This window comes from Desmodus rotundus, chromosome 12 (assembly GCF_022682495.2).
Source record: "Desmodus rotundus isolate HL8 chromosome 12, HLdesRot8A.1, whole genome shotgun sequence".
Lineage (NCBI taxonomy): Eukaryota > Metazoa > Chordata > Mammalia > Chiroptera > Phyllostomidae > Desmodus > Desmodus rotundus.
In genome coordinates, this window is record NC_071398.1 from 62,491,336 (window position 1) to 62,509,276 (window position 17,941).

At 43.0% G+C, this 17,941-nt stretch overlaps 1 protein-coding gene across 1 annotated transcript in view; it reads left to right on the top strand.

The window, feature by feature from the left end:
• Positions 1 to 17,941, top strand: part of CTTNBP2NL (CTTNBP2 N-terminal like) — a 45,192-nt gene that overhangs the window by 11,774 nt on the left and 15,477 nt on the right. Inside the window, exons 2-3 of the mRNA XM_024570631.3 lie at positions 485 to 608; positions 3,497 to 3,604. Of these exons, the coding sequence (XP_024426399.2) occupies positions 3,506 to 3,604 (99 nt within the window). The 5' untranslated portion in view covers positions 485 to 608; positions 3,497 to 3,505. The remainder of the gene's footprint in view (positions 1 to 484; positions 609 to 3,496; positions 3,605 to 17,941) is intronic.

Genomic DNA, 17,941 nt, shown 5'->3' on the forward strand with positions numbered 1-17,941 from the left:
TCGGTCCAGTACACGTCAGGACAACATTAAAAACACTTTGTGTATAATTCAACGTTTAATATTTGAAAATAAGTGGGAAAAAGTAGAAGCTTGGGATGAGTACTCAGCCTCATAGGCAAAGTCGAGATGGTGGCAGGTGGGTTCATTGGTTTACTGATTGGCAGGAAGGCTTCTGTCAGTTCAGGGAGAGAACGTCAGTCTCTGCTAGAGACATTCACGGGTTAGTCCTTGAAATGACATCTTAACGTGGAAAAGAGGTTGCGCCCCTCACCTTCCCTAACTGTAACTACAGCGGGAAGTCAGATCCCTGGTGTCTTTCCTGTATTGCTCAGCTTCAGCTAGAGGAAGCGTCACTTTCCTCTTTGTTTTTCAAATCAACCTGCGGCTGTCAGGCCTCTCACCATGATGACAGTTGACATTCACAAGACTTAGAAACTGTTTGTAGCATGGTCACATAGGCAATACGTTTCTTATTGTCTTGCAGGGCTGGATGTTTTTTCACCATGTGGACAGCACCTTAAATACACTGGTCAGTCTTCCCAAGTGTTAACTGAAGAAAGCTCTAAGAGTTTATATTTGAGGACGAAGGTGTGACCGCCAGTTATCAGGTCAGTATCACCCCATTCTCTCCCCCACCCCCATCCCATCCCCAGCAGCCTCCCCGACCTCCCGCAGCATAATGCAGTTTTTCTTTCATACAAAAAATGTATTATAGTGTCTCGTGTATTGAGATTAGATTCAACTGCATAAAAAAGCAAAGAACTGCTAAATTTTAATTTATAAAGAAAGGTTACTGGAATATGCAGAGAGAGGTCTGTTGGTGTTTGGATTTTTACACAGCTGTGGCCTTTCGACCCCTCCCGTGCCGCTTTTGTACAGTTTTCACTGGATGCACACGCTAAGCTGAGGGGGCTGGTACAGGGTAGCAGAACGGTCCAGATACTAAAACTTGTGTGCGGGCATGACTACAAATGTGGAGATGACAAGAATATTGTTCTTTATGCCACTGACCGAGAACAGATGCTTTTCCTGCCTAGGCTAGACTGCTTTATAATTAAAGTGACTCTGAAGATTGTTTCACTTTTACTCTTTGGTAAGGATGTGTATCCATCACAATAGATGGGAAACTTGATTTAGGTACGGTCTGTTTTAGTTCTTTCTATACAGAGGTGGGCAAAATCAGGTTTACATTTGTGAGAACGTGGGACAGTTTATTATTATTAACTATTACAGTATTTACTTGTATTACAGCTGTTTATCTCTTATTTAATTGAATTCTCTAACAAATCAGTCTTGATTTTCACCCAAAGATGCTTAGAATGAAACCAAGAAGGACTTTAGATATTATCTAGCCTTTCTAATTTTTTAAAAAATTTTTCAGCCCATAAATGTTTTTATTTACATTATTTAACTCAGGCTAGTCTGTCTGATTGTCCCAGTGAGGAGCCAGTGCCAGAGTGACTGGGTCATCTCTCCCCCTCCAGGCCCTGCAGCTGGGCCGTGGCAGAGCTGGGACTAAAGTTCTGCACTCCTCACTCCAAGTCTGTGTCCTGCTCACATCCCGCTGCCTCTAGAAGCCACGGTTTTGCATCGCTCAGTGCAAATATTTACGGACTGTAAGGGCATTGAAGGAAAAAGTAATATGCAGAAACGCTATTGGTTGTACCTCTGTTCCTACGTCCCTGCCTTGGGGCCTGTATACCCAGGTGACTTCAGTGCAGTTGGGGTTCACGGGGTCCCCTTAGCAGCGTCCGTTGGCCTGTTTGACGTTGTGGAGGGGAATAACTCCATTATTCCAGAACTGGAATAAAATGATCGGGTTTTTCCTCTGCCTTGTCATCTCTCTGAGAGAGAGAAAAACGTGAAACCATCAGGGAGATTGGGGAGGGTCCATCTAATAAGGCAGGTGACTCAGCTGGCAGTTGAATTCCTCACCACTCTTCACTCAGGATGCTATCACCCTCTTTTGTTTGTCTTTTTTAAACCCAGGGCAGCTGAAGTTATTTCTGAGGTCATTGATCTTGTCTGCCCCCAATTTTGGTGATACCTTTCTTTGAATTCCTTTGGAAAACGAGAGGATAGTGGTTACTAATAAGCCGCTGTTGAGCTTGTGTCAGGAACTTGGCGGTGTATTTCGCATGTATCGTATTAAGGCAGTCTCCACGGTAACTGTGGGAGCTAGAGCTCATCACCCCCTTTCACAGATAAGAACACTAACCGGGAAACTGGCCCCGAGTTACACAACCGGGGAGGTGCGGCCCTGGCATCTCTCTCTGCACAGCCACGGGCTGTGCCCAGCATTCCGTCTTACATGAAGTTAAGCTTTATTGGGTTTGTTGTTGTTTTTGTTTGTGTTCTTACTTTAAAAATCACTGCTCTGGGATAGCTCCCTCACACTGACGTGAGAATCACTTACTAGTCTTAGGACTCACTCGTTAGAAAGTTAGCAGTTTAAAGCTAAAGTTACGTTGAACATACTTTACCATGTTGCGAAAGATTTGTACAGCCCGTCCCGGGACACAGTCGAACAACACAGCAAAGTGAGAGTTTTCTCCACGTTTCCCTTCACCTGAAGGCAGGAGCTCTGGAGGGAACCAGCGGGTCTCCGTGTGCCTCCTAACGGCGAGTGCGCTCGTGAGAGTCCAGGGTGTGCACAGGTGGCCCTGGCGTGATTGCTCTCTGCTCTACAGAAAACTATGTGAGAGAGGCGGTTTGGAAGTAAGAAGTGGGAGCGGGAAATGAGTACTTGCTCTGCTCTGAAGTTACAAAATGCATTTTACCATAAATGCTGGTCAGAAGACCCTAATACAGACTTCTGATTTGTATCTATGTGTGGTGTGTGAGAAGTTAATCTTGTGGGAAAGATGAGAGTTTGTGCCATTTAACATATTTCAAAAGATGCGTGGCTTTATATAAACGTGAACGTAAGTGAAATGCATTTAGTAGCCTGGCCAAGTAAGATGTTTAAAACAATATATTTTAAAGAAGTTATTTAAGATTATTTTTTCATGTGGTTGCGTTTTAGTCTTATTTTGCTACATGAAATATAAATACTGTGCTGGATGTTCTCTGTCAAAGTAGACAATTTAAAAGAAAAATTTCTTCCATACGTCTCCTGAACGTTATCTTTGCTCAAATGGCACTTCAGCCAGTTTCAGAGGGACACCAGTTTTCGAGTCTGGTTATTTAAAGGTGGGAAATCTTTCCGTGGTGTAACAATTTTTGGTGAAATACTACTCATTGTAATGCAGTTTCTAGTGGAAAAAACTAGTGCCTCAGTCATTCTGAGACCTTCTGGGATGTCTGTAAATATGCCTGAAGGAAAAAATGATACAAATTGATTTTTGTGAGTAGCAATGAAATCAATAAAGGGAATTTTATTTTCTCAGAGCATCTTATACCGTAATTGTTGCTCTTGTCCGTCTCTTTATTTTTCTTTAATAATATCAAATTAACTCTGTCTTTGGAGATTGTCTGATTTTTGTCTCTGTTTTAGGCTTTCAGGATGAATCTGGAAAAACTCAGCAAGCCTGAACTCCTAACACTATTCAGTATTCTTGAAGGAGAGCTCGAAGCTAGGGACCTTGTTATAGAAGCTTTAAAGGTATGTCATCATATGTTTGGAGAGTTGTTTAATTGGTTGTGATTTATTTAACCAGAGTATTTCTATAGCCCTGTTGAAGGTAGAGGCCTGGATATACTCATTGATACTTAGAGTGGCACCCACCTATGGGGTGTGATTTTAGGGACACCGAAGCCTTTCTGTCCCCAACATAGTCCCTTTAGTCTCTGTACCTGATGTCTGAACCTTGAACTTCGTTCTTTAGCTTAGTGACCTTCATCGTGTTTGGATGCTAACTTCTTGATAGCTGGGTGTGGCCTGCTTCCTAAACATAGAGCACCCACACCTCCCGGTTCAGGATGTAGTATCTGCGAGATCAAGGGCCCCTTGAAGACCACGCACGGGTTTGCTAGACTGCAGAATAAGAATTCTACTCTTGTTTTAGTATTTGATGCCCATTGCAATGTAAAGGGGGCGGGTGTTAACTGTACTTTCCACCCGATGTGGCTCTAAGCCTAAAACTGCTCTAAAAGACAAAAGTCTCATTTAAAAAAAATACAAGGTGGGGGGAGTGTCATAAACTTGTACACCTAGGTAAGGATTTCCTGTTTTCCTGTCTGTCTTGAGATGACAGCTGGGGACCTTACGGGTGTCTTTGAGTAGTAGGAAGATGATTCCCCCAAAAGGGGGGGAAATGGCCAAAGAAGATGAGACTCGAGTGCCAAAGGAAGCAGAGTTCCCTGCCAAATGTTACTGAGTCTGAGTGTCTAAGAAGTTTTTATAGTTTAAAATTATAGTTAGAGGTTATACTGATGTGCATCCTAAAGCTCATTAAGTTTATGAAGTGCTTTCCTACGTTTTTCCAAAATTACCCTCGCTCTTTATATTAAATAGCATGTTAATATGTCATGTATGTTTATAGGAAGCTCCTTTGTTGAAAGCCTTTTATAGCAAAGATAACTTTCTCTTTGCCTCTCCAGGAGGCTTAGAGAATGGGTGACTTCCTCAGTGACCAGCTGAGGCGTACGGGGGGGGAGTTCCTGCAGAAAGCTGGGGCTCTTCTCCAGCTCGTCCTTCAGCTCGTCCTTCCTCCCTTCCTGCACTGAGATACAATGAATGTGTCCCTTCACTCGTGTCTGGGTAGCCTTTTCTTGGATTACTCTAAAATTATAATTGTGATAAAAATATCTAACCCTATTATTTCTATATGCTCTTAAATTTAAAGTGACATTAATTTATGTTATTAAGGCTGACTGAAAAAGACTGGCGTTTCTATCTAGTTAAATGTGCTTCAGGGTAACTTTGCACTGAGAACTATGGCTTGTTTGTATTCCCTTGCAGCTTTGTGATGCATGGAAGTAGTTGCCAGTGGTTTCATTTCTCGGGAGCGCACGAGGCAGTGCCCTTGTGACGTGGGGGTGCAGTCTGTCCTACTGTCCTTTCCCGCTTGCTTAGGTCTTGCTTTGCGTGACAGTCCTGTGATTTTTAAACAGAAATCATACGTTTATGCCTTTGACACATGCCTGGTCATGTAGTGTTAAGGTTCTTTGCCCGAGTCTGTCATGCCACTGAGCATACATGTGTGGCCTCGGTCAAGCCATTCCCTCTGTCTGGAGCAGAGCTTCCTTGCCTGCAGTACAAAGAAATGATTAATAACTGGTGTTGATGTGCAACATTGCCGTTCTCACGGCGTTGCAAACGCTCCGGTGCTGTAGGGTACGTGTCTGTTTCCCCTTTCGGTGTATTCTCTAAGCGCACATCCTGTTCCCCAAGTCCAGGGAACAGTCTGAGGTTGGCTGCTTTTGAACGCCTGTCTCCGGATGCCCTCAACGATCCTCGTTTTTTAATGGCTCCCCTGCCAACATCTGTTACTAATATCATAGGTCACTCTGGTCAGTGACTCATTTCTGTCACATCCACCTACACTTCCCCTTTGACACTAGTGGTGATGCTCTTCCTTTCCCGAGCACTCCGTTCTGTTTCTCTCAACCCCATCCCACCATCACCAGCAGCCCTAACCTGCTTAAAGGAAGGACTCCCTCCCGTTTCTCTTGGCCTGCCTGCCGATCAGTGAAGAGGAGAAAGAGGACGGGGAAGTTGGAGCTGGTTCCTGACCCTTGCTCCCGGCGCATGTCGTCTTTCCCAGTTCCTTCCCCCGGCTCTCTGAGATTCCTTGCCCTAGGAGGAGTCTTCAGCTCAGAACTGGCCGAGTTTCACTCTCTGCGTAGGCTGAACCAGGAAGAACTGTGTCCGTGGTGCCCCCTCGTAAAACTCAGAAAGCATTTTCCAGGAGCAGCAGTAATGCGAATAGCAGTCAGAGTTGCGAAACCACGGTAGTGTAGCAGTGCGTGTTAAACAGACTGGCCCACGGCTCTGCTGCCGTTGGTCCTGGGGCCCCGGGAAGCAGGGCCCTACCGGTGGCACCTCCGACCGCCTCAGCCCCCTCATAGCTGGGGGAGGGGTTTGGGGTGGCTGCCTTCAATGGAAAAATCAAAGGGAGACCTTGTTTTCTCTTTGCTTTTCAGCCTTAGAAACCATACAAATCCACAGAGCTTTATATGTCTGTTTTGCTAATCTTCATATCCTCAGCATTCAGCATAGCACCTAGTATATAGATGCTCAATAAATATTTGTTGAACAGAGGAAATGATTGTGCCATTGTGGCATATTGCTTTAAAAGGTTGCCATAATATTTCAAAGTGAATGTTATAAATCACTAAACTTTACTACAGTCGCTCTTACGTATGCTACAACGTGCTGCCTTCTGGTTTTAATGTTAACAGATGCTTAGGTGCTTGGTGCACATGTTTTCCTAAAATATATATTTTTTGCAGGAATCCAATTTTAGTTACTTTAGGCAGCCTCTGACAAGTTGAAAGAGCAGCTTGAGAAGCAAGAGCTATAATAAGGGAGCATTTTGATATAAGATACCATTCAGAAGCAGGCACAAGTGTTGTATTTAGTCTGTGCATACGGCTCGGAGGTAATAAAGTTATCTTCTGAGGCTTAAGTTGGGTGCAGTTTGGGTGAAATGAATAGCCTCACCAGAAGTGATATATCTTTAAACAGTCTATTGTTAGATAAAATAAATAGCAGCTGGGGTCCAAGTTGTTTTAGTCCTTTGAAAAAAAAGCAACTGCTGTAACAGGTTCTTAGAAATTAAAGTGAAGCCTCGTTTTATTTGTGAGGTAGTGTTTGGTTTGGTTTGGTTCGGACTCTGTGATATGTCAGGATGTACTGCGTTAGGTCTGTAGCTCTTGCTTAACAGCCACCACCTGTTAGCCTTCTTGGGCGGATACAGCAGCTTACTACCTTTCTTCCTTTCAGCACTCCTTCTTAATTCCGCTGAGTGGGCTGCAAAGGTTTTGCTCTTTGTTCTAAATAGCTGTGATTGGTTAGTTCTTTCTGTTTGAGTAAAAAATAATAATTTTTAAAAAAGCTTATCTTTTTTTGTCTTCTTACTTCCAAAATAGATATTTTTTTCCTGGACATAAAATCTAGGTTCAGCCTTGCACCTCTGAACAAAACCTTATTGGCAAGGCTTGGGTTTACACAGGAATGTATTACACAGTTCCCATGGTGTGTACAGAGACCCTACCGATAGAGTTGTGATTGTAAAAGAGCTTCATTCATTTCCCAAAATTCCTGCAAAGTGCCAGGTGGCATCTATACCCTTCTAGAGCCCCCACAGTTATGTTCCCTTTTCTCCCCAAAACATAAAAGCCTCCTCATTCTTCTGTCACAGCCAAGACTCGTTTGGCATAGAACCTGGGTGGCCAGTAAAAAACAGTGTGATATTCAGCCTCTTCTATATTTGAAGTCTGATTGTCATACAGAGGCCATTTATACTGTATTTGGTCCTAACTGAACTTTCTATAAAGTGATTTTCTGTTTTAGAAGGGATTACGTCACAGAACAACATTCTTCATGAAAGTCTTTCCCTCTGACCACTTAATTTTCATGAATGAGGACTCTATAGAAATCCCCCGCACAGTGAAAGCAAATTACATTGCTGATGAACTAACTGCCCGGGGAGACTTGGGTGGAATCACGCAGTTCAGCGAGACAGTCTCAGCTCACTGATTCCAGGCAAATCTGGGAAATGGCTTCCCAGCTTGGTCTGGCTGCTCCAGAGGAAGATGAGGGAACCTTAATCAATGGCCATTTCAAAATTTAGTAAATAGATCTGACTGCTAAAAGTTAGATTAAATAGTTCATTTTTTAATCTCCCACACTGGGTATGTCTGTACATCTTAGGTCTGATGCAAAGCTACACTTCGCTGTGACTAAGTAGAATCGGCCCTGTATTAACCATTAAATTGCTTAAACAGTAATAAATGTTAAAGTGTTACAACTTTTATGTAGAATTAGCTTAAGGAGTCTTGAATTCCTTCCCACTGATGTCTCAAATCATAAAGCAGGTATAGCTCTTTTAACGCTTAGGGTAGAACTTTGTTGTTTTTGGCCTAAGGCCATTGCGGAATTCCCCAAGCGAGAAGATTTACAGACAAAAACAGTATAGACAGGGCAAAATTAGAAATGTATTTAGAGTATGAGATTGTAATATGTCACTCTAGTTTAACTGCTTTGAGTTTTTTAAGCAGCAGGGTTAGAAATAAAAAATCTAAATGTTACATGTAAGTCTGTGTTGAAACAACAGATCATTTGCAGGCATACATCATTGTATTGTGCTTCACAGATGATGCTTTTTTTTATAAATTGGAGGTTTGGGGCAACTCTACCGCAAAAGATTACAACTCACTGAAGGCTGAGATGATGGTTAGCATTTCTTAGCAACAACATCTTTTTTAATTAAGGTACATATATTTGTTTTTTTAGATATAATGTTGCACACTTATAAGTGTAAACAACTTTTATATGCACTGGGAAACCAAAACACTCAATTGACTCACTTTATTGTGATACTCGCTTTATTGCGGTGGTCTGGAACCAAACCTGCAGTATCTCCAAGGTGTGCCTGTGCTTTTGCTGGAAATATTCTTAAAATAATAGTAAAGTGCCAATGATATGTATAGAACAAAACAAAAGTTAATACGTAAGATGCTGTAGCTCCACATCACAAACACAGTTTCACCGTGAGCAGAGTGACAGCTGCTCTTGGTCGTGGTCTGTACCCGTCAGGGAAGCAGACTGTTACAGAAGCTGGTCTGAGGTGAGGGGGTTGAATTGAATTTAGGAATCAGCACCCATTACCCTGTATCAGTAAGCCTGTCCAGAGTGTTCGCATGAAAGAAAAATATCAAATATTAGCTTTCTTAATAACAGATCTGTGAATGTACTTAAACGGACCCAAAGTTGATGACATTCCTCAGCACTAATAAGCCTGGACCTCATTATTCTTTGGCCAAAAATGATCTCATTTGGATGGATGATTTTTCAGAAGAGCTTTCAGAGTTAGAGTAGTTAATTTAGATCTTTGATATAAAGATCACACGGACATAAAAGCTAAAACTGAAAGAAGTTCACTTTCTGCCTGGATAAAAGAATTGGAAAATTAAGAAGCAAACAGAACTTTATTTGGAAATTGAATTACAAGATTTTAGATTTATATTCATAACCTTTAGAATGAAATATGGTTTAGAAGGGAATTCATCAGTGGCCATTTTGGGCCACATTTTAATGTGTTTTTTATAGGTGGAATGCCTGGTATTTTTTTATTCCTGCTCTTTCTGAGTAAAGTCCATACATGAAATCCTAACTTTTCAGAAAAGAGACAAAGGTAATTACTAGGCACTCTACAAAACTGTCAGCTGAAACATGCAGGTGCTGCTGTCAGAGCATGAGCTTACCAATCAGCTGGGTTGGAGCTTTGCAATCAAGTAATCGCTGTGCTGTTTTAGACCAGATATTTACCCTGAAAGCTTTATTTATAAATTTGTATGATCATTGTGTGGATTAAATGAGATAGCAAATGCCAATCGAGGTGCTCACTGCTCATTTTCTGTTGTTTATTATTATTAGAATACAGGTTTCGAGTTTATTTAGGAACGAGGTATATATCATAAAGCATGCTGTATTCCATAACACGGTAACGTACTGTCCTTCCTAAGATGAATGTTTAAATCTCTGTTAATCAGTAGGGCTGGCACATTAGCTTGTTTTCTTTATGAAAATTGATGGTTTTGAATTGGTCCGTCCCCAACCCCACAACCAAAAGCATGGTTTGAGCCCTGGCCGGGTGACTCAGTTGATTGGACCGTGGTCCCGTACACCAAAAGGTGTCAGGTTTGATCCCCGTCTGGGGCGGTCAGGGCGCATATGGGAGGCAACTGGTCCATGCTGTCTCTCACCTCCATGTGTGTGTGGTCTCTCTCTCTCCATCTTCCACTCTCTATAAACCAATGGAAATATCCTCAGGTGAGGATTTAAAAGCAAAACAAAAAAGCATGCGCTCCGCGACAGCTGGCAAGGGTGAAGGTGTACTCCAGGGCAGGAAACAGGATGCCGTGTTAGATTCCCCTTTCTTTCTCTAGTGAGGACAGGAAGTGCAGGGACAATGTGGAAGCCTTTTTAGAGCTGATTTTTTCCCACTGATCTCTATTTCTTTATGTTTGATTTGGCATAGTTATATTTTGGGGGGTTTTTTAACAGCTTTTTTGAGTTATAATTGATACACAGCAGGCTTCATATATTAAATGTGTACAAATTGATGTTTTGATGTATGTGTTCTCCGTGACACTGCTACTACAATAAGATAAGGAATGTATTCGTCACTCAGCAGAATTATCTTGACCTCCATCCATGTTGTTGTGTGAATAGTTCATTCCTTTTTTTACTGAGTAGTGGTCCATTGCACGGATGCACCAGTTTGTTTTATCTGTTCGTCTGCTGGTGAAAACATTGTTTCCACTTTGAGACTATTAAAAATACAGCAGCTATGAAATTCATGTACAAGGCTTTGTATGGACATGTGCTTTCATTTCTTTCGGACAAATACCTAGAAATGGAACAGCTATACTATATGGTAGGTGCATGTTGAACTTTTTAAGAAACTGCCCAGCTGCTTTCCACAGCGGTCGTCCCATTTCACATCCCCACCAGCGTGTGTGAGAGTTCCGGTTGCCCCACCCCCTCTCCTACTGTTGGAGTGGCCTCTTTTCATTTTCGCCTCTTTCCAGGGTGTGTAACATCTCACTGCAGTTTCAATTTGCAGCTCCCTTTTGGCTGGTGATGTGAGCGTCTTTCGTGTGCTTATTTGCCATTGGTGGTGTCCTCTTTGCTGACTTTCGTGTTCAAATCTTTTGCCCATTTTTTGAACTGAATTATCTTTTTCCCATTACTGAGTTTGAAGCACTCCTTTTATGTCTGGCTGCGAGACCTTTTTTAGGTACATGCCTTTTCTCCCAGTCTGTGGCTTGTCATTTCATTCTCAGCTGTATCTTTTGAAACATAAGGTTTTCATTTTGAAGTTCAATTTATCAATGTTTCTTTTATGGATTTTGATTTTAGTGTCAGAAATAGTTGCCTAAACCAAGGTCAGAAAGATTTTCGTCTGTGTTATTTTCTATAATTTTATAGCTTTAACGTTTACACTTAGGTCTGTGTTACAACTTTCATTAATTTTGTTATATGGTAAACATAATTTTCTTACATTGTACAACACATGGATCAAAATCCACCCCCCCTTTTTTTTTTTTGCATATAGATATTCAATTGTTCCAGCACCAGTTGTTGAAAGGGCTGTCTTCCTCTGTAGCATGACCTTGGCCCCTTTGTCACGGTGTCTCATGTATTTGTGGGTTTATTCCTGGAATCTGTTCTGTCCCATTGGTCTGTCTGTCTGTCTTGATGCCGGTACCACGTCGTCTCGATTACTGTGGCCTTACAGTAAGGCTGAAAACCAGGTAGTGTGAATCCTCCAGCTCGTGTTGTTGTGGGTGTTCGTGATCCTTATAAATTCCTGCCGATTGAATTTTGTCTTCCTTTCTCTTCTTTTTATGGGGTCAACTCGAAATAACCCCTGATTAATCCCAAATCACAAGGCAAACACATGCAAGGAAGACACAATAAGAGGAAGTCAAAGTAACAGGAATGAGCTGTTTCCCTTTTTTATTTTTTCGTTTCAGGCTGAATGTGGGTGCAGTGAAATCCCCGCTGCCCGTAATCTTTTCTGAAACCTCTCCACAACTGCGAGAGGATTGTGTGTTCTCGAAATGGTAGCATTTTACAAGCAGGATTCCTCCTTTCTTCCCCCAAAGGCCTAAGAAAAACAGAGGCCCCGGGAAGCTGTCAGTTAGGTGAGAAATCTGCCTATTCTTCTGGCACCTTGAACCCCTAAGTGCCACCATTCGCAGTGTGCACAGTGACATGTGGTAAAAGGTTGTGTAGCGAGTAGCTGATAACAGACAATTATTTTAAGTGTCAGCTGTTACATATGGGGGCTCACTGTTTTTCTGAATGGAATCAAGAGGCTTAATTATGTAAGAATGCAATCCTCTTCATCAATACCCGATTTATAAACAACCCATACAATACAGTCAACCTTTGTTTTTTCCTTTGGCTGTTTTCTGCCCAACACCCCGCCACCCAGCCTGGCTCTTCCCTGTCACTGATTCCATCCCCTGCCCCAAGGGAGCCACACCCGGAGAGGAAGGAACAGGCTTTGTGAGATATAGTTCAGGCTTCACTGGTTGCAACTTTTTTTTTTTTTAATTACACACACTGTTCTTTCTCTTCTTTTTCACTTCTTATTCTTGGAGAGTGTTGCCCATGAAGATTTCTCTCTTGTTCTCTTTAATGGTTGCATAGTATTCTATTGTACAGTCATACCATTTGTAAGAAATACAGTGTGAGCGGTGGGATAGCAGGAAACTAAGAACATTTACTTTTCAACTATCATCACTGCTAAGTGTCTCTGCTTTTCACATAATCTGTATTAATTGCAGAATATAGTTAAAGAAGTGGAGACAAGCGTGGCATGTCTAGGAAGGGCGTGTTATTTCCATATCTCTGGTTTTCTTCCCAAAAGAGCAAAAAGTCCATTTCCCACTAATTTTCAAATTCGGCTTTTGTTCAGGATACCTAGCAGATCTTTTCACAGGACAGGGACTCAATAAGGCTGACAGTATGGAAGCAGGTACATGATTAAAATTTCAAGAAATTATCATAAGAGGAGACCTGCCACCCTTCAAAAGTATTTTTCCTGTTTTCCTTTTTTTCTTTTAAGATTTTATTTATTTATTTTTAGAGAGGGGGGGAAGGGAAGGAGAAAGAGAGGGAGAGGAACATCAATGTGTGGTTGCCTCTTGCGCGTCCTGTACTGGGGACCTGGCCCTCAACCCAGGCATGTGCCCTGACTGGGAATCGAACTGGCGACCCTTTGCTTCACAGACCAGTGCTCAATCCACTGAGCCACACCAGCCAGGGCCCTGTTTCCATTTTTATGTTTAGTTAATAATATTCCATCATTTAACAGCAAAGAGAATCTTTTGTCTCAGACAGCCAACCGTACCCAGCGAGTTCTACGAATGCATGACTAAAAACTTTTCAATCTAATTCAGTACCTACCATGCTGTCTATTCAACAAAAGGCTGAATTCATTGGTAGAAATGAATATATGATTGTTCTTACGGATTGGGGACTTCATATACGGAACCTCTCCCATCATTATATCCAATAAATTTTTGTAGAATTGAATCATACTTAATGTGGTTTCTCTCTCTTTCTCTCCACTCGGTTAGTGAGAATGAGAGACTGTCTGTTCATGCCGAGAAACATCACAGATTGTAGGGATTTCGCCTCTACTTTCTTTCTTCCTGTCTAATGTTTCTTTTGTCATTAAATGTAAGCTCCACGAGGGACAGGGACGTCATCTTACTCAGCACTGCATCCCAAATATCTAGAACCCAGTAAGTTCTTCAGCGGTTTCTGTTGTATAGAAGACGTTCAGGGCCTTTACGTCTGCCTCGAGTGCACTGATAGTTAAGGCTCAAGGTAGATTGCTGTTCATCAGTTCGTGTTTTTGAGAAGAAAGGTTTAGCCATAGAAATAGTTTCATAACTTTTACTGTCGTTGATAACGCTCACTCGATGACACTGTCTGCGTGTCACCCTGCACTGAGAAGGAACAATTTGTTCTTCAGACAGGAAGTCACTGCTTTGTGTTTGTCTCTACATTTGTAGCAAAGGAAACCAAATGACTTGGATATGTACCTTTGTTCACTCTGTATTCGTACTGGTCTAAAAAAAATAAAAAATCGTGTTTTAGTTTTCAACTCACGTTTTCCCTCGGAGTCCTTTCCTTTCGGATTGGGATGTAGTCATCCGCACTTCCTGACTGATAGGAACGGGAGCTTTGGAGGCCTTGGAGAAAATAGTATGTTTTTAAGAGTATTGCTTGTCTTTCTTTGTCTACCTAGATATGTACCAAACGAAATTGTTTCCCCGGACGCGTCAGCTGCGGACCTCAGCAGCATCCATCTGAATTGCGCACGTTCTCGCTCTGCGGTTGGGGACTTCTTCACTCCTCCCCCCGTTTCACCCGTGCTTGCTTTGGTCCAGGCTTTCCCCAAACCTCCATCACCCCCTCCTCTGTTCACTTTCCAAATTGATAACTGCATTCTTTTCCCTCTAAAAGCTTCCTTTCAGTCTCTTGTCCTTCCTTTCTGGGTAGTGTCCTCCATCAGTGGGACAAATGACATCAGACCCAGAAGTCACGAAGGAAAAGAATGCTGAAATGGAGTCTCGGAGGCTTAGGATAGAGCCAGACCTCCCATCCCTTGTGAGGTTAAAACGGGGAAAGGGTCCTGGTTATCCGTTCTTGTCCTCAGAGTCGTTGCGGGTTTCCTAATGGTGTGGCCATCCTCTAGGATGAAAAGGAAGAGCTCGAGTGTCTCCTAGCAAAGGTACTCCTCCCTTCCTCTGACCAGTGCACATTCCAATCCACTGGGAAGACGACAGTGGTCTCGAGTTGGGATTATTGGAGGTAACAGCAGCAGTGGCCACACGTTCAGCGCCTCGCTGCAGTGACAGCACTGCCCGTCCACTCTGGCAGTTACCGTGAGACAGCCCACAGTGCACGCATGCCCCCCTTTCACTTTGCAGGCTTAGCTTCTTCACCCCTCTTCCCACTGTTTTCTAAAGGACAACGATCCTTCTCCAATTTGAGTCTCAATCTACCTCTATGACTGCTGGTTAAAACTGAAAGGCCAGCTAGCCACCTCTAGGCTCCGTAGAAGGCTGCGGTGGTGATAGAACTTGCCACCTTTCCAGCTTCTGGCTTGTTCTCGTACTATGTCATCATGGATACTCTGTTCTGCCTTGTCATTAGGGTGTGGAGTTAGCCTGGTCCTTGTTTGCATTTGCTCTTTCCATTTCCTGGTATCTTGCTCTCGCCACGGCTCTCCACACAGGTCCCATGTCCTCATTCCACCCTGTCTCTGTGTAGCCCTGCACCCTCCTCTACCCCACAAACTTCTTACTCCTGGTTACTTAGTGAACTTCTAAATGTGAGCACTTCCACTGCTCAGCCCAGCTAAGGACCTGCCGCCCAGGACCTCGCACTGGAGCGGCGTGCTCCTTGCGGTGCTCCATCGGAGCAGCGGTCTGTGTGTGCGGTGGTGAATCTTGCTTGAAACAGACTTTTAAAGTTAAGACCCACCCCACAACTACACATTTTCCTCCCCAGAGCCCCCTAATAGAGGAAGAAGATGCTCTTTCACATCCTTAGTGAGCTCTTTTTTACAACTTTAACCTTGAAGTTAGCTTCTGCTGAAGTTAGTCGTCGCATAGTGGGCGGAAGAGCCTGCGCACATCACTGTGGAAGGAGGCTTTTCAAGTTCACAGTTACTTCACGTATTGCAGCCAGTTACAGCCTGCAGGCTGGGTCCCTTTATGTGCACTTCAGAGACAGTTTGGGGGTTGTGTGCCCCTTCAACCTCATGGCGTTTCCTGTGATTCATTAAATTGCTGATTTTCCCATTTATCTGCCAGAGCCCACCCACTTCCAGGGTTGGCCTTTTCCTTCCTTTTCCTTATGACCTTATGAGTGTGAGGTCTGAGTCTTAGAAAGTTCTGATCCAACAGACTGTACTCGGTGTTCCTCTCAACATGGGTGATGCTGTTCAGAAAACACTTAACAAGCAAAGGCAACTTGTTTATTTCTGCTGTTAGGCCTTAAACTTGCGTGGCACATTTTAAGCTCCTTAAGAGTAGGGGACTACATCTTACTTTCGTCAACTCTGCACCCCAGATCGTGGCCCACACCATCTGGCATGTTTAGTACCCGGCAAACGTAAGTGTCCAAGCAAAGCATTCCAAGCATGTGCCCTGCGCCCACAGCCCAGACAGTTTGCCCAGACTGGATTTTCCTGGGTTTTCCCAGCAGCACTGGCTTCGGCTGTCTCCCCCTGGTAACACAGAGAGGTAGTTGTTTGTGTTTTGTTTTTCATGTTTTGTATATTTGATGTTAGGCTGAGTTCTGGTTTGCAGACTTTTATCACATCATTAGCTGAAAGTGAAATAATTATACTGTTTATATATTACTTTTAGCTATTACATATTTATCATAGCTTAAACTGTTTAAAATCGTAAGTTCAGGAGTCACACTTTTGGGTTCTTCACTCTAGTCTAACGTTTTTCAGCCTTGCTTGGCCAGGGACACATAGTGAAAAATAGACTTTATCTTGTTACCCAGGGAGCACACATACACACACATCTGTGCTCTTCTGCCGAAAGAGAAGTTTCTGAAAACAGCATGTGCCTTGTAGTCCTGGGGATCGCTGTGTCTGTGTCACTCATTCAGTTAACACAGTCCATACCTACTGTACACTGTTACTGTTCTCCTCCACTGCTGCACGGGCCTCGTGACCTTGGAAAGCTACAAGGTAACTGGTAACCGCTCAGTTTCTTCTCTAAAATGCAGAGGCAGGGTGTCGACCTCCAGAGGAACATTGTTAGGATCAGCTAGGTATGAAAATCTCTGTGCTCTGCCGGGCAGGCAGCAAGGGCTCCAGTGGTAACCCTCCTTTGTCCTTTCTGCTACTGTTACTGATACTAAAATTATGTTGGTTTGAATTTCCCATGTTTCTGAAGCACCATATATGAAGCATATATTACATATAAATGTAATTTTCCCTTTAACACTCATTATATATTTTTATATTTTTAAATTAAAGATATAATTCAGCCGTGGCTGGTGTGGACTGAGTGCCGGCCTGCGAACCAAAGGGTCGCCAGTTCAATTCCCAGTCAGGGCACACACCTGGGTTGTGGGCCAGGCCCCTGGTGGGGGGCGTGTGAGAGGCAACCACATATTGGTGTTTTTCTCCCTTTCTTCCCCCCCTTCCCCTCTCTCCAAAAATAAATAAATAAAATAAACTGAAGATATAATTCAGATATTTTGCCTCTTAGACCGCAGTCACACAGAATGAATTCTTTGAAGTCTGGCTTTTTTGTTGTTGTTGTTCAGTATAATAACTTTCAGGTCCATCAGTAACTCCCTTTCATTGTTGAATAGTATTCCATTGTCTGAGTGCATTGCACTTTATCTATCCCCTCTGTTGACTGATACTTAATTGTTTCCGTTTGGGCTCTTGTGAGTGAAGCCGCTGTGGACAGTTGTGTAAAGGTCTCTGTGTGGATATGGATTTTCATTTATTTTGGGTAAGTATTTGAGAGGTGGAATTGCAGGAAGGCGTTTTCCTGACTTTCTGAGAAACTTGCAGGTTCATTTCCAACGTAAACAGTCACACCATTCGCCCTCCCACGAGCAGTGTGTGCGTGTGCCGTCGCTCCGTGTCCCCAACGTTGGATGTTGCCCGCCTTCGGTTTCCCCCTTCTCGGGGCTGGATAGTGGTGTCTCGTTACCGTTTTAATGTACACCCCCCTGCTCGCTGCAGGGCGAGCACGTGTTCACGTGCTTTTTGGCCATTCCTGTTTTATCTTTAGGCCTGTGATCCATCTATTTTCTGTGGATGGTATGAGGCGGGTGATCACTCATTTTAAGAGATATATGGTCTCCTGAACAAAAGAGATTAGGATCTAATGTTATACTTAAAATTATACTTAAAATCTTTCATTTGTATTCGGAGCATTAATTTGTTCAGGACTTGTTGAATCCCTTTACACACTTTTCGCCCCATTTCAAAAAGTCGTTGACCCAGTCCAGAACTTACCTGTAACTTGTTTCAGCCACATGTATTTCTTTCTTAGCAGAAGTTTTCACAGGACTCCTTGGAGTCTGCATGTTGAAGCAGCTACATTGTGCTGTTTCCCCATATCCCTCTTCTGTTAACAAGCAGCTCACTAGCCAGAAGTGCCACACTTGTAGCTATTTGTATTGCCCTTACCATTTTTAGTCTTCACACGAATTTAGTACACTTCAGATATGATAAATGATCATCTGTCCTTATGTAAATAA